The following is a 14,778-nucleotide window of genomic DNA, read 5'->3' as shown; positions in this document are numbered from 1 at the left end:
ACCAGGACGATTGTCGGCCTGGATTCCGCATCCTTCCAGGCACGCCTCAATCGCAATCGACGGGAGCCATGGATCTCTCGCCTATCATTGTCTGGAGAAGTGCCAGTTACGTCCCAGCGAAGATTTCCGCTGGTTGTCGGAGTGACCATGTCGCGTGGCAATTGTGTGCTTCAGGTGGTGGATGTGGTTGCTGATATGAAGATCCTCCGTCAGGGTGCGGCTTCGACATCAGGTCACGTGGGAGCTGCAACCATTTTATGGAGGACTTCATGGAACGGAAACCAAATCCGTCCGACGGCCAATTAGTCGCCTGGAAACGTTTATTCAAGGAATTAGGCGCATAATAGCCAAGGTCCTGCGAAGAGTACCAAGAAAAGGCGCTATGTCGATTTTATCACGACTGCAGACCAGCGTGGCTCACGGCATCAAGCCACTCCACAGAAACCTTCGGACTCCTATGAGATGATCACCACTATTATTGGATAATATCTGAAACTTGATGGTAGTACGGTATCAGCCCTATCGAGCGGAGTACTCCGTCATCTGGCTTTTCTACCCTCAATCTCGGCCTCACAGCGGACCACCAGTTTCTTAACCCCCGCCCACTCCTCGCTCTTCTGCCCTTCCGTCCCCCCAAACTCATTCCCAACCTCAAATACGCTCACCACCCCATCCAGCCCCCCTGTGGCGATTCGTTTGCCTTCTGTCCCCTCCCAAGCCACCTTATTCAAACTATTCCGGGCCCCCATTCCCATCCCCCCGAGCGCCATTCCTGCAAACTTGCCACTCTTCGCCCGTAGCTCACTCGGCTTAACCTTGGCGGACGGGATCTCCACGTCGTTGTTCACGTCCCAGATCTCCAGGCTTCCGGCTCCATCGACCAGCGCGAAGATTCCAGGGCGGATGGGCGACCACTTTGCGTCATAGACGAGGTCTTCACGCGGGAATTCCATGAGCGGGCTGGTCGCGCTGGCGTTGGCGGCGGCAGATGGCGCTGGGGTCACGCCGGCTGCGGCAGCAGCGGTCGCGGACGGTGGCCGGGCGCGCCAGAGACGGACGGTCCAGTCGAGTGAGGATGATAGAACGAGATCGCCTAGATCGACGGGACCGCGTGCGGGGTGGAAGTCGAGGGACATGACTGGTGCAGAGTGCGCACGGTAGCTTAGGCGTGGGTCGAGCCCGGCTTTGGCTCCCGCTCGGTCATATCGATGGCAGGGGAATATGACGCCTTCCTCGCTTCCGGCTAGGAAGTAGGTGGGGTCTGATGCCGGGAATGCAATGCAAGTCGGTGCGAATTCGTCGGTTTTGGTGCCGTGCGGGTTGGTGAGTTCGAGGTATTCTTGGGGTTGTGACAGCATGTCCACACTCCAGGAGCAGACGACACCGTCGGTTGATGCGGAGATGATGTTATTGGCATTTTGCGTACCAACTATGTCGAGGGCGTACACAGGGTGAGTATGGCCGGAACCGGTTAGGGGGGTCTTTTGAACTGGTGACGAGCGGTTGGTTCGTGTGTCCCACAGTAAAACTTGGCCAGAGTAACACCCCCCAAGGATAAGATGAGGATGAAACGGGGAGAACTTGGCGGTAAGGATGTCGGATTGCGCGTGGAATATATATTCCGGCCTGTCGTGCATATGCAGGTTCCATACTTGGACGACGCCGTCTGGGTCGTGAGGTGCGGATGGGTTTTTGGTGTAGGACGCCAGCACTAATTCTGGGAACTGGGGTAATGTCAGACTTGGTGCACAATACATCTTGATTGCGTCCCCTTACCTTTGGTGAGAAGCCTATATCGCTAATAACTCGCTTCTTACTCCACCGATCGTCCCAAAAATGTGCAATATCCTTCACCCGCCTCGACTTCTTTCGCGGTGCTCCGTACCCATCTTCTTCTTCGTCTAGGGCATTTCCCCCCCCGAGAGCATAGTCCGCCAAGATGTCGTACTCTTGATCGAGCGCTCGCTCGAGGACCTTACTCGACCGTTCCACGAAGTCCAAGAATTCATCCGAGCCGGTCACCGCGTTCAATTCCTCATCCGTAAGCGCCCTTGCGGGGAAGTTTTGTTTTCCATCGACATCCCTCTGTGATATCGCGTCCGCGCCACTAGCCTCTGCAGCTCGCAATTCCGCTTCCATCTCCTTCCGAACCTGTTGTCGTAGCTCCTCGTCTCGCATCTGTTCGCGTAGGCTCGGCCGTTTCTTTGAAGGAGAACCTTCGACGTCGGCATTTCCAGGGTCATCATCCTGCCGCAGTGGAGTCCACTCCTCGGAAGTCTGAACAGACTTGGTGTAGGTGACGTACTCGGGTTTAGGTTTCGGTGGAGGCGCGGTCACGCCTGGATCGACGTCGTAAACGGTAACCGAGGGCGCGAAGGATAATCGTTGTGGTGGTGCCGCTGATGTCTGCGACTTTGGAGATCTGGACACATCGAGTTGATCACCGCTGAGCTGACTGCCGCTCACTACCGATGTCGGACGGCTTCTGAGTGCTGGTGACGATGGGTCTCGGGGCCCGGTTGACGAAGGTCTGCTTTCTCCCACAAGACTAGATATGAGAGAATCCAATTCCTTCCTACTATCTACTCGACTTGGGCTCGGCGATATGACCTACGAGCACTGTTAGTCTCTGGGCCCTGTTGTGGAGTCGGTAAGGGGTACCGACATCTGAAGTATCTCCGATGCTTTGTCTGGTGGCTGAGAACTCTCTCGCTCGCAATTCTCGCTGGCGCTTCAACTCTGCCAGTTTCGCCTTCTTTGCCAATATTTCATCCTTCCGTTGTTGGACAGATGTAGGATGATCCATCTTGCATGAATCGGGCGGGTTCCGCTTCAATTCATAGAAGTTGTGATAGGCGGAAAAGAGAGCGACGCGTTTGTTTCCAAGCCAATATAAACCCGTAGACTCCAAATAGCAAAGGGGTATCTTAACAGTAGAAAAACGCGTTGGCCACTTTGACTGCAATAACCCAAGGAATATCAAGACGATGATGAATTGCATGAAGCAACAAGGAGGGCGACAATGGAATTCAATATCACGTGACACTCATTCCGGGTGCAACAGGCATCTTTGGCGCAGCGGAAAATTGGCCGACAACCTGATTATCTGAGTGACCGAGAGATCTACTTTCATCCAACAACGACTCCATCCAACCCCCTCGAATTCCATCTCCCCGATCCTCCTCTCATTGCGCCGCTCTTTTCTCGGTCTTGCGCGATCGATTGCCTCCCCATACCCTCCGTAAACCTCCAATTGGAACTTCCCTGGGTGGCTGGAACAGATGGCATCAGAAGCAGTCAATGTATGATCATCCGCCTATTCCTACAATCCAAGCGGCGCAATGGCTCTTTGCAACCATTGCAATGGCGACTAGTTGGATACCTCATTGATTGAACTGGCGACTGACAACGGAGCAGGTGTTGCGGTGGTTAGCCGGAGGGCTCGGTGTTTTCTACGGGTTCACCCATCAGCGATCGCTATCCGCACAAGATAGAGCCGCGGCTCTTCAGCGGGAATACCAGAAGAAGGAGCAGTTGATATCACAGGCCAAACAGGAATACGCGGTTCACACCGGAAAGGCACCAAGGAGTATGTTTTCGGTTATCGAACAACCTTGGTATCTATCGGTTGCTTACGTTCATGCAGATAACAAACCGAAAATGGACGAGATCGAGGCATATTTGACCGGGCAGTTAGAATGAGCGGCCCCGTGAGGAAGAAGGGAAAGGAGACAGGGACGGTCACATTAGTCGAAGGGGAAGGGGATTGACAAGATCACGGGAATTGGGGAACAACCAACTCCGATACCTTGAAGAGCAAGCTTTGCATTTCTCCTGTGATTATTGTGTATGTATAACTCCTGGCTGCGGTCATAGAAAGCTTTTCATCGCAACGGAACCATTTCAATTTTCTATCCTATCGTAGTCGTCATTGATGTTTTCCTCCGTACAATCATTTTGCCTCCCTCTCGACACCCGAAGTCCATCTAGCCCAACTATTTCATCCATGCGGGTTCTGTGGCTTGACAACCCCGAGAGAACAGCCCTTGCATCGCTTGTGCAAGCATCCCGTAAAGTGCCCTCCATGAAGGACGTCGACATCGCAGATATGGACGCCCATCATGCTCGGCTTTCTGCAGCGGCAACACTTCCACGCCCTCACTGGCCCTGGCGAAAGGACGTCGGCGTGCTAGCTCTCTCTCTCGGGCGAATTCCGGACGCTGGAATTGACTGAGGATGAGGCCTGAGTGTCGTTCTTTAGTCGACTGGTGTTTGGCTTCGTCTCTTGTGGCTTGCGGGAATTATCTGACTTGGTGAAATCCACACAGTTCCCAACTTCATCAAGATCACCATTCACCAGCCGACAAAATTCACTGAGATCCGATGAAGAAAACAGCAGATACCACGATGATTATCTATCATCTGGTGAATCCATATCCACGGCGACTAAGCGCGTGGTGGACAATATCAATGTGACTGGGCATTGAACAAAGCGCCGAGCAGTTATCAAGCTCGAGTCAACACGGCACAATGAAGAAGAGGAGTGGAAATAAAACAAAGGTCTCGGATGCGAAAGAACGATTCAAACTCGATCGTTTAGATTCTGTGTACTAGGTCCGAACGCTTCATGTCTGCTCAAGGAAATATCAACAAGCTAAGGAGTAAATCCGTTCCAAACAACTTTTGACTACCCCCGATCGGCCCCGTACTCCCCCATCTCCGTATCCCTCATTTCCAAAGCCTCCACCCACCCCTCTTCCTCTCCCCCTCCTCAAACCCCCCCTTCCCATAAAACTCACTCTCCCTCTCCCTCGCCCCACCATACGGACTCTCCACCTCCCCTAACCGCGGCGTCTCCTCCCCCTCCTCATCCGTGTCCTCAATCCCCGCATCGTACGCATCCCCCCGATAACTCCTCCTAATCGGCCTCCCATCCGGCCCCACCCTCGCGGTAGCCGACATCCCTCGCGGAACCTCAACCGGCTGCGGCGCCCGTCGTGTCCCCGTCCCACGATACTCATCCACCCTCCCCGCCACCCGCTCGTCCCGATCCTCCTCAAAACTATACCCATCCTCACGCCCGCCAGGCGTATACGGCGGCGGCGGCCCCACGATCCGCTTACTTCCAAACCGCCCGGTCAACGAGCGAAATAACCCCCCCGCCTTCTTCGGCGGCCGTGACGCCGGCTCCGACTCCTCACCGTATCTCTCCCGCCCGTATCCCTCGCTGATGTCCTCACTAGCACCCGCACGCGACACGCCCCGCGGCGTGGTGGCCCGCGAATCAAACGCCCCGTCCTCCAGCCCGCTTGTGCGGCTGTGCTCCGCACGGCGGCGGCCAAGGCTCGCGAAGAGGGTTTTTAGGCGGCCATTGCGGCTAGCGGGGTTGATGTCGGGGGGACCGGAGTACCAGAGGGCGGGGACGAGGAGGCGATAGGGGTGGGTGATGCCGGCGGGGTCGCCGCGAGAGACTTCGACGTTGAGGGTGATGTCGAGGCCAGATTGGAGGTTGATGTGGTCGCCTGGGGGGGAAGGGGGGAGACCATCGCCGTGGTTGGTGAAGGGGTGGCTATCGCGGCGGGCGAGGTTGTTGCGCCGGCCGGACTTTTCGGAGAGGTTGGTGGGGCGGCGGTGGAAGGGCCCCGGGTGGAAAGGTTCTTCGGGGAAGTAGGAGTTGGAGGCGTCGGAGGGGCGGCGTGGGGGGAGCTGTTCAGCAGAGTGGGCACGATCGTGGGAGGACACTGGGTGGTTCTCGGATTCGCGCACGGAGGGGTGGTTGAAGAATGCGCGGGGAGGCGCAACGCTACGGGTGGGTCGCTCTGTTTGCGGCTCGCGGTCAGCGGGTGCGCGTTTGCGGGAGCCGGAGAGACGGCGGACGAGGCTCCCGGCTCCACGGGTCAGAGATAGGGATCGAGTAATGCCCCGACCACGACTTTCGCTGCGCGACCGGCTTGGGGACTGGTCGGCAGGTGATATTGGAGGCGGAGTGGGCGGGGGCGTCGAGCCTGGCTGATATTCGCGGATTGCGCACCAGTTCCTTCGCGGTAGCAAGGTTTTGTTATTTCGCGGCTTGCCGTCGCTGTCATGCGGGAACAGAGGTATCATATCCTCATCGGTGTCCGGATCCAGGTGGTGGATCTTGTTCCGACGATTCAGCACATCGGCCAGGAGGTCCGGTGGCGGCGTGTTGACGATGGAAGAGCTGACGATGTTGGGCATGTATCGATGGTCCTTGTCTTTCGGGATTCCGAGCTTCTTGTTGGAGTAGAACTGCCCGACCGCCGCGAGATGCACATCGCCGCCGAGAATTGTGATGCGAATGGAGTTTTCGGCGGCAAACTCTTGCAGTTCTTGGATGAGCCAGTTCCGCTCGTGCTTGTGGTGCTTTGCCGTCCAGTGGTCGTCTAAATCATCTAAGATTTCCACTCCACCATCGAACTTATTCACAAAGTTTCCAAGCTTACCAGTTCGCCCTAAGGCTTTGACGGGGTCCATCACCCGGGATGTTAGGACGTTCTCAAGGAAGTTGAGACGCGGGTACGCAATGGGCTATTCCGAAGTTAGTTTTCGCTACTTTGATCCCTTCCCTACGGGAGTACTTACCACTCCTAACAAAACGATCAAATGTTTCGTCTCACCCCGCACAATTTCCTTGTCAAGCCGGTCGAACACCAGATCATAAGTCTCCTGGGTTAAGACTGAATCCCGCATCCTCTCAGTCCTGCAGTCAAGCCCCAGGAACGCGATCTGCTTCCCGAAAGACAGGAACAAGTTCCGGCTCAGCTCCTGGATATAAGGACCAGGTTCTGCTCCGAGGATCCATGACGGCTCGTCTTTCTCTAGCTCTTGGGGAAGACTATGATGCTGGAAAAGCATGTAGTATTTGTAAGCGACGTTTCCGATGCCGGAAAACACTGGAGAGCTCATGAAATGGTGCGGATATGAACCGAACCCCTAGCCAACGTCAGTATCGTGAAACTTACCTAGGAGAAGTATGTCTCCAACTTACGTCGATTATGTCATGGTCATCCCAAATGTTCACCATAGGAATCATCCCCGCGGCCATCCCGAACAGCCCCTGCGAAAACCACATCGCATACCGATTCAGATAAAACTCCTCCAACTCCTCCTGCATCTCCGCACTAAACGGCCAATCCTCCTTCGCCCCCGGCCGCTTCACCGCGCACCACTCCGCCAACCGCTCCGTCTCCACCGTCGCCCGATCATTATACACCTGGTCCCCACCTCCCACCATCACGTGGAACGGCCGCAGCGTATGCGCATTCAACACGTCCCGCCATAGTGGATCCGGCCCGCCGAACTCCCGTGGATCCACCGAGACGCTAAACCCGTTGCACGAAGAGAACATGATGTTCATCGACTCACCGCGCGCCGGCACCCAGAATGGGATCGCTGGCCCGCGGTTGATGCGATACGCCACGCGCGCCGCCCGCGTTCCGAGCTCAACGCCGAGGTGGAACCGCCAGAACGTGACGCCGCGCTCCGCGTGCAGGCGCACGGCTCTGACTTCGCGGTATCTGCCGAGGTGGTCGCCGTCGCGGGTGCGTTTTTGGGTGCGGGTGGCGCCGGGGGTGGCTTGGCCGTGGGGGGGAGGGGAGGGGGTTTCTTCGAAAAGGCCGGAATCGTCTTCGACGCGGGAGAGGTCGATGCCTTCCGGGAGGTATTCGACGGGGCGGACGTAGAGGGTTTTGCCGATGCGGCTGCCTTTGATGGCGCCGGCGATAGGGTCGACGTATTCGGGGGCGAGTTGTTGCCCGTTGGTGGCGTCGAGGTGGGTTGGGGGTGGTGGGGGGAGTTCGGTTGGGGAGCTAAAGAGCCGGAGGGTGGGAGGGGTGGTGTAGGTGGACTGGTTGTCGATCGTGACGATCATGATGGTGCCGCGCCATGTCTCATGTTCGAGAAGTTCTCCATTTCGAGCTGTTGTCTGTTCCCGTTGGATGCCACAATATCTTAGCAGTGGGCCACTCTTGAGGTACAGCGGAGGGTTGAACAGTGTTCTTCCCGTTTCGTCTTTATACGGTCCTTCGTAAGTGTCGTAGGGTGCTGCGGCAGCCTGACCGGAGTGCCGACGGCGTTGTGATCCAGTGCTCTTCTCCCACCACGGGTCATTATCAACTCCAGCTTTTGGAGCGGCATTGTCCAGGCGGAAGTCATCGATGACCAGCGTTGCGGTTCCCGCTCTCCGAAATTCTTCAATGGTCGGGGTTTTCTGGTACCGTCTCTCTGGCTCATCATGACGGTGGAGGAAGTGATGATGGTGTTGTCCAGGTTGCTTGGGAGGCACAAGATGGTTGTCTCGTGCCATTGGTGCCGGGAGCGGTGCGTCCCGATGTTTCGACTGACTCATTTCATGTAGTGGACCGGTTCGTGTGCTTGTCACGCTAGGTTTAGGAGGATATGCAGGGTCATAGCCCTGGGATACAGTTCTCTGGGGTGGAGGTGCAGTTGGGGCAGATGACGGTCCCGGATCTCGAGATACATAACTATTCGGGCGGGGAGGCTGCTTCTGCAATTTCTTGCTTCCGCTTCGTGCGACTGTTACGTTCGGTGATTCGTGGGCGTGATATTGATTTGGCGAGTCCTGGGATGCGTAGAGACCTAATCCTGTGGCACCTGCCGCTCCAGTTGCAAGAGCACCTTGCGGAGGGGTTCGCGGTTCTTTGTGCTCGTAATCGTGTCTTCCACTGCTTGGGCGCGGCTTTGTAGAGACACTCTTTCTTGGTTGCGGCGCATATTGATCAACAGGCTCCACAGCATAAGGGACTTGTTGACTAGGCCCACTAACCGACCTTTGGGTTTGGGATCGCCTCGGAGGAGGAAGCACGGTCTGATCATGGTGGCTTGGAGCATGCTCCCTTTCAGGATCACGAACTGGTCCTGGATCCATATTTCCTCTCACTGGCATCGTAGCGGCCCGTCTGGGTTTATCGCTTCGGGAAGGCACTAAATTTTGTTGTTCACTGCCTCCCGTTGTCCTCTCAAGGGCGTCTCGTGTAGCTTGCCTCGACCTTTGTTTCTTCGCGTCGGACCGTTCTCTAGCCTCCCTCGCTCGTATTTCCGCTTCGGCAATCCGAGCACGCTTCTCTTCCTTACTGATGTCCCCAAGTTTGCCCTCTAGCTTTTGCAGCGGCGATCTGTCGGGGACGGATCCCCTTCTCGCGACGGTTTCGCCGCTCGCAACGCGGTCTTTTGGGTTCGCTAAACGCATACTAGAGGATGTCGCTTGTCCTTCCGGGGAAACCGGTTCGAACGGAGGATCTCGGTGTCGCGTGGCGCCAGTATCGATGTTCGGAGGTTGCGTTGCGATACGTGAGGAATACGATTTAGGATCACTGCGCCGTCGAACCGGCGCAGATGCAGATGGGCCAACAGAGTCTTTGTACGACAATGGCGGTCCTCCTCGAGGAGCATCGGGTGCAGCGGGCAGTTCTTCTAGAGCATAGTAGAGTTGGCTATCCCTTCGACGATGCGAATTGGAGCGAGCCGGAACATAAGACATTTCTTCACCGCCGGTCGCAGGTGCCTTTCCATGGTAGCGAGGCTCCTCTTGGTGTTGATATGCATTCTTTCGGACTTGCGCGGGTACAGGCACTCGCTCCGGGCGAGATCCACTGCTTCTCCGTTGGTCCATAACGAGTAGATGGATATGTGCAGCTTTCGGGTATCAATTAAACCAAGGGAATAAACTACTTCAATTACTATGAATAGCAGGGTCAGATATTTTCAAGGAATCAATAAGCGGGGGACATGCAAAGATGCCGTTCACAATATCAGTGTCTTCAAAGGGTGAGATTCAAGTCGTTGGTAGACGGGTTGCGACAGTGACGCTCAACTCATTGCGAAGACGAAAAATCGGGACAGAAAGACATCGGAAGGGGAAGCCAGGTATAGCAAAGATCATAACATCGTAAAATTCATTATTGAGTGGCTGGTAAATGGAGATGCGCCAGGTAGCGCAGTGATGAAGTGATGGATGGCCAGGAAATGCCAGGAAATGCCCCATAAACTCCAAAATGCACGATGAGATGGCGGGAAGGAGGACAGGGGGTGGAGAGATCTAGGATATGATTGGACTGTTTGGACGGCTAGAACTTGGCATTGATCAAGCCACATTGCCCACTTGCACCGCCACATAGCCACATAAACATGACACATCATATGATCATACACCGATACACCGAAGTGAGTGACCGTCACTGACCGACCACCGTAGTACCGTACACCGGTACACGAGTTGAGTGCTGAGTCAGCCCAATCTATTTGAGTCCATTGTGGCGTCTATTGTGGCGCCCCTTCTTGCTGGTCCGGCAGGTTAATGGACTCCCTCTTAAAGGACACTTGACTTCCATCATGATACTGGCTGAGTATCAATAAGAATCCCAGCCAAATCCGCATTGCTCCTGGAAAATTCCTCAATGCGGTGTCTTCCTATTCCATATTTTGTTGCTTCCACTTAAAGATTGTAATAATTCTACCCCTCTCTCTTCTCCCAGCTGATCTGATATCGCCGAGAATCGTCTTTCTGCTGCCTGCACTGGGTGCAATACCTTTGCTCAACCCCCTAGCCATCCGATCTATTCATCTGTCGAGGTGACATATCGGGATATATTCCACCTCGCGGGTTCTCTCGACTTCGACACATATCAACACCGATGCATCCTAAACGGATATGATTCCTCGGATATTCCTGGCGCTCTCCCTTTGGGTGACGGCCGTCCCTTCCATTGCCTCAGCGCATCAGGTACGCAATACGCGGGACCATGAACAAAACGATTATTATGCCGTCCATCTGGATGGCTCAACATCGCCCCGAGATTTCGCGTCACACTTGAACCTGCGCTATGAGGGGGAGGTTGGCGCCTTGGATGGACACCACGTTTTCAGTGCGCCACGGCACATTGCGGACGTGGTCGATGATGCGGTCGAAGAATTAAAGTGGAGGAGGAGGAAGCGGGAAGTGGATACGGAACGACATATCTTGGACGGAGTGCTATTAAACCAGAAACAAGCGCTGCGCCAACGGCTATTCAAGAGATCAGCGCTCCCCGTCGTGGAAAGCCCATCGAAGCGTGTGATCGTGGACTACGCAGGCAGCCTCGGGATTAAGGATCCCATCTTCGGAGATCAATGGCATCTACATAACCCTATCCAAGTGGGCAACGACCTCAATGTGACCGGAGTCTGGATGGAAGGCATCACGGGCAAGAATGCGACGGTGTGCATTATCGACGACGGGCTGGACCTGGATTCGGACGACTTGAAAGACAATTATTTCGCGGCGGGCTCTTACGACTTTAACGACAAAAGCGACGAACCGAAACCGCGCCTTTCCGACGATCGGCACGGGACCAGGTGTGCAGGCGAGGTGGCGGCGGTCCGGAACAATGTCTGTGGTGTTGGCGTGGCCTACGAATCGAGGGTGTCGGGGGTCCGCATCCTCAGCAAGCCCATTTCCGATATCGATGAAGCGGAGTCGGTTACGTTTGGATTTCAAGATAATGACATTTATTCATGTTCATGGGGTCCTCCGGATGATGGGAGGACAATGGAAGGTCCGGGAATCCTGATCAGAAGGGCTTTTGTCACCGCCGTTCAAAAGGGCCGCCAAGGCAAGGGCACCATATATGTCTTTGCCGCTGGCAACGGCGCCTCAAATGGCGACAACTGCAACTTCGACGGCTATACAAACAGTATCTATAGCATCACCGTCGGAGCCATCGATAAGATGAACCAACATCCCTATTACTCCGAACAATGCAGCGCGCAGCTCGTCGTCACCTACAGCTCCGGCGCCGGAGAAGCCATCCACACCACCGACGTCGGAAAAGACACCTGTACACGAGGTCACGGAGGCACATCGGCCGCCGGCCCTCTCGCAGCGGGAGTGTACGCCCTCGTCCTCGAACAGCGACCCGACCTCACCTGGCGCGACATGCAATACCTCACCATCCTCACCGCACAACCCTTCTACGACGGCAGCCAGCCGGAAGAATGGCAAGACACCGCGCTCGGGCGCCGCTTCCACCACCAATACGGCTACGGCCGCCTCGACGCCTACGCCATCGTCGACCTCGCCAAGTCCTGGGAGGTCGTCAACCCGCAAGCTTGGTTCCACAGCCCATGGATCCACGTCCGCCACGGGCTCCCACAGGGCGACCAAGGCCTCGCGTCGTCCTTCGACGTCACCGAAGACATGCTGAAGGACGCGAACTTCGAGCGCGTCGAGCACATCACTGTCACCATGAACGTCCCCCACCAACGCCGCGGCGACCTCTCCGTCGAGCTCCACTCCCCTACCGGCCTCGTCTCCTACCTCTCCGTCGACCGCCCCCGCGACGACGCCGCCGTTGGCTACGTCGACTGGACCTTCATGAGCGTCGTACACTGGGGCGAATCCGGCGTCGGCACCTGGACCATCATCGTGAAAGACCGCCACGTCAACGAGTTCGCCGGCACCTTCCAGGACTGGAAACTCCGACTCTGGGGCGAATCTATCGACGCCGACAAGCAGGGTCTCCTCCCGATGCCCCTCCCGGGCGATGACAGCGACCACGACGACGACCCATCCACCGTCACCGCGTCCCCCGACACCACGTCTGTCGGCGGGTCGCCCGTCACCTCGGTCCCAGGGAACCCCACTGACCACATCGACCGACCCAGCAAGCCCTCCTCCGCCGGCGCTCCTCCAAGCGACGCGCCCGAGGCGTCCGGCATCATCGGCGCGGACCCATCCGCCAGCCCCAGCGCCGTGCCCGACAGTTCCTTCCTCCCCTCCCCCTTTCCCACCTTCGGCGTGTCCAAGAAAACGCAGATCTGGATCTACGCCGCGATGGGGCTGATCGTGGCGTTCGTGATTGGGCTGTGCATCGCGCTGGTGGTCATCCGGTGGCGGAAGCGGCGGAATCCACGGGATGTGTATGAGTTTGACGTGTTGCCGGATGAGGAGGAGAGTGGGGAGCGGGAGGGGATGATTGCGCGGAGGGGGAAGGGGAGGAGGAGGAGGGCGGGGGAGCTGTATGATGCGTTTGCGGGGGAGAGTGAGGAGGAGTTGTTTAGTGAGGAGGATGAGGAGCCGTACCAGGATGAGAAGGTCGAGTTGAGCGACGCGGAGGAGGATAGCAGCGAGGGGAGTGGGAGCAGGGCACGAGGGTGAGATATTCCGGTTGGTTATTAGTTTCCTTGCTGTACTAGATTACTTGGAGTCAAGGGCATGCATGCATGTAGGTTATGCAAGACAATGCGTACCTGCGTCTCAGCGGCGCGGAAAGTTGTATTTATATACGATGTGGAAATTTCACGCGTCTTCCCCGATGATTTTTAAACACCCCCCAACCAACCCTCTCCCTCTCTCATCGAAATCTCATAATATCAATCAATCAAACGTCGTCTTCCTCCCCGCCCCCTCCACAATTGCCACGGACGCCCTCATCGGCGCCTCCGCGACATGCGGAGCTCTGGACTTCCGATTCTTCTTCTCGTGAGGCTTCCCGGCATACGAGTTCTCCGCTCGCGCCACATCGCCGCCCTCCTGCTCGCCTGAGCCCGCCTCACGGGCACCACCACCATTGGCCGCGAACGGCTTCCGCTCCCCTTTCGGTCCGCCATACCGCTTCTTATACCGCGTCTCCGCGTCCTCCGCGAACTCGCACCGCATCGGCCGGCCGGCGATCCGTTTGATATTCTTCCGGCGCATCTTCTTCGCCACCTTGACCTTCGCCTCTCCCTCCTTTTCTTCGTCCTCTTCTTCCTCCTCAGACTCTTCGCCCTCCTCGGGCACCAGCACCCACCCCTTCACCGCCGCCTCCGCGCCCTCCAGCTCCTCGAACGTCACCCACGCATACCCCTTACACTTCCCTGAGTCCTCGAACGTCGCGACATGTACCATCGCCACCTCCCCACACTGCCCAAAATGCTCCAACAGATCCTCCCTCGTCACATCAAACGACAGATTCCCGACAAACACCCGCTTATTCGGCTTCTTCCCTGGATCCGCAGCACTCTGCGCCCCCCCCTCGGCCCCATTCTCCGTTTTCACCACCGCCGGCCGCCCCTCGAAGTTCGTCGCATTCTTAATCAGCACGTTCCGCCCGTCCAGCTCCTTCTCCGACAGCGCCAGCGCGGCGTCGAGGGCCTCCTGCGACGAGAAATCGACGTACGCGAACCCCTTGTTCTGCGGCGGCGGCCGCACGGAGTTCGGGTGCGGTAGGTCGGCTTTCTTGGGGGGTGGGAGGTGCACGCGGGTGATGACCGCGTCGAGGACGCCGTTGTCGTTAAAGAAAGCGCGGAGGAGCGGCTTGGTGGTGGTCCAGGGGAGGTTGCCGATCCAGATGCCGTAGGGGGAGCGGGTGTGGTTGGGGTTCTTAGGTTCAGGGGCGGAGGGGTCGGTAGTTTCGAGGGTTGTGGAGGATGTGGTGGGGGCGGACTTCTTGCCTTTGCGGGCGGCCTTTTTGGAGGAGGGGGTGGGGAGGGAGAGGTCGACTTCGATGGGTTCGAAGTCTTCATCGCGCTTGCGTTTGAGGGTGGTGTCGGGTTCGGCCATTGTATCTTGAGACTGAATACAGCCTTGGGATTGATACAGTTGTGAATTTATAGAAATATTGGTTCGGATACAGGTGGTGTTCGTAGTCAAAGTTGGTTGAGATGGTGCAGATGAAGTTTGAATTTTAATGAATTTTTGTTTTTCCGATTCGGGACTAGCGCGATGGACAGGGTTCGCCCAAGCCGATTGAAGCAGCACAGTCAACCAGCCGGTTGGAT

General features: G+C 56.7%; 5 protein-coding genes across 5 annotated transcripts; 2 read left to right on the top strand and 3 right to left on the bottom strand.

The window, feature by feature from the left end:
• Positions 1 to 459: 459 nt before the first annotated feature.
• Positions 460 to 2,976, bottom strand: P152DRAFT_513106 (cytoplasmic dynein intermediate chain). The gene is made up of 3 exons (XM_033682786.1): positions 2,666 to 2,976; positions 1,777 to 2,610; positions 460 to 1,724 (listed from the first exon to the last, which is right to left on the bottom strand). The coding sequence occupies exons 1-3, from the start codon at positions 2,804 to 2,806 to the stop codon at positions 540 to 542; spliced, it is 2,160 nt and encodes a 719-aa protein (XP_033535345.1). The 5' UTR covers positions 2,807 to 2,976; the 3' UTR covers positions 460 to 539.
• Positions 2,977 to 3,281: 305 nt separating this feature from the next.
• On the top strand, positions 3,282 to 3,702 carry P152DRAFT_472535 (uncharacterized protein; the record flags this gene model as incomplete). Its single annotated transcript, XM_033681161.1, has 3 exons — positions 3,282 to 3,302; positions 3,418 to 3,589; positions 3,647 to 3,702. The coding sequence occupies 3 exons, from the start codon at positions 3,282 to 3,284 to the stop codon at positions 3,700 to 3,702; spliced, it is 249 nt and encodes an 82-aa protein (XP_033535344.1).
• Positions 3,703 to 4,728: 1,026 nt separating this feature from the next.
• On the bottom strand, positions 4,729 to 9,993 carry P152DRAFT_513105 (uncharacterized protein; the record flags this gene model as incomplete). Its single annotated transcript, XM_033682785.1, has 3 exons — positions 7,010 to 9,993; positions 6,604 to 6,954; positions 4,729 to 6,549 (listed from the first exon to the last, which is right to left on the bottom strand). The coding sequence occupies exons 1-3, from the start codon at positions 9,650 to 9,652 to the stop codon at positions 4,729 to 4,731; spliced, it is 4,815 nt and encodes a 1,604-aa protein (XP_033535343.1). The 5' UTR covers positions 9,653 to 9,993.
• Positions 9,994 to 10,252: 259 nt separating this feature from the next.
• Positions 10,253 to 13,400, top strand: P152DRAFT_457078 (KEX1 protease precursor). The gene has a single exon (XM_033679157.1). The coding sequence runs from the start codon at positions 10,691 to 10,693 to the stop codon at positions 13,172 to 13,174; it is 2,484 nt and encodes an 827-aa protein (XP_033535342.1). The 5' UTR covers positions 10,253 to 10,690; the 3' UTR covers positions 13,175 to 13,400.
• On the bottom strand, positions 13,063 to 14,598 carry P152DRAFT_457077 (RNA-binding domain-containing protein). The gene has a single exon (XM_033679156.1). The coding sequence runs from the start codon at positions 14,558 to 14,560 to the stop codon at positions 13,394 to 13,396; it is 1,167 nt and encodes a 388-aa protein (XP_033535341.1). The 5' UTR covers positions 14,561 to 14,598; the 3' UTR covers positions 13,063 to 13,393.
• Between the last annotated feature and the right edge of the window lie 180 nt (positions 14,599 to 14,778).

Source organism: Eremomyces bilateralis, assembly GCF_010015585.1.
Source record: "Eremomyces bilateralis CBS 781.70 unplaced genomic scaffold P152scaffold_6, whole genome shotgun sequence".
NCBI lineage: Eukaryota > Fungi > Ascomycota > Dothideomycetes > Eremomycetales > Eremomycetaceae > Eremomyces > Eremomyces bilateralis.
Note: the sequence above shows the minus strand (reverse complement) of the source record. Positions and strands in the feature narration are given on the sequence as shown.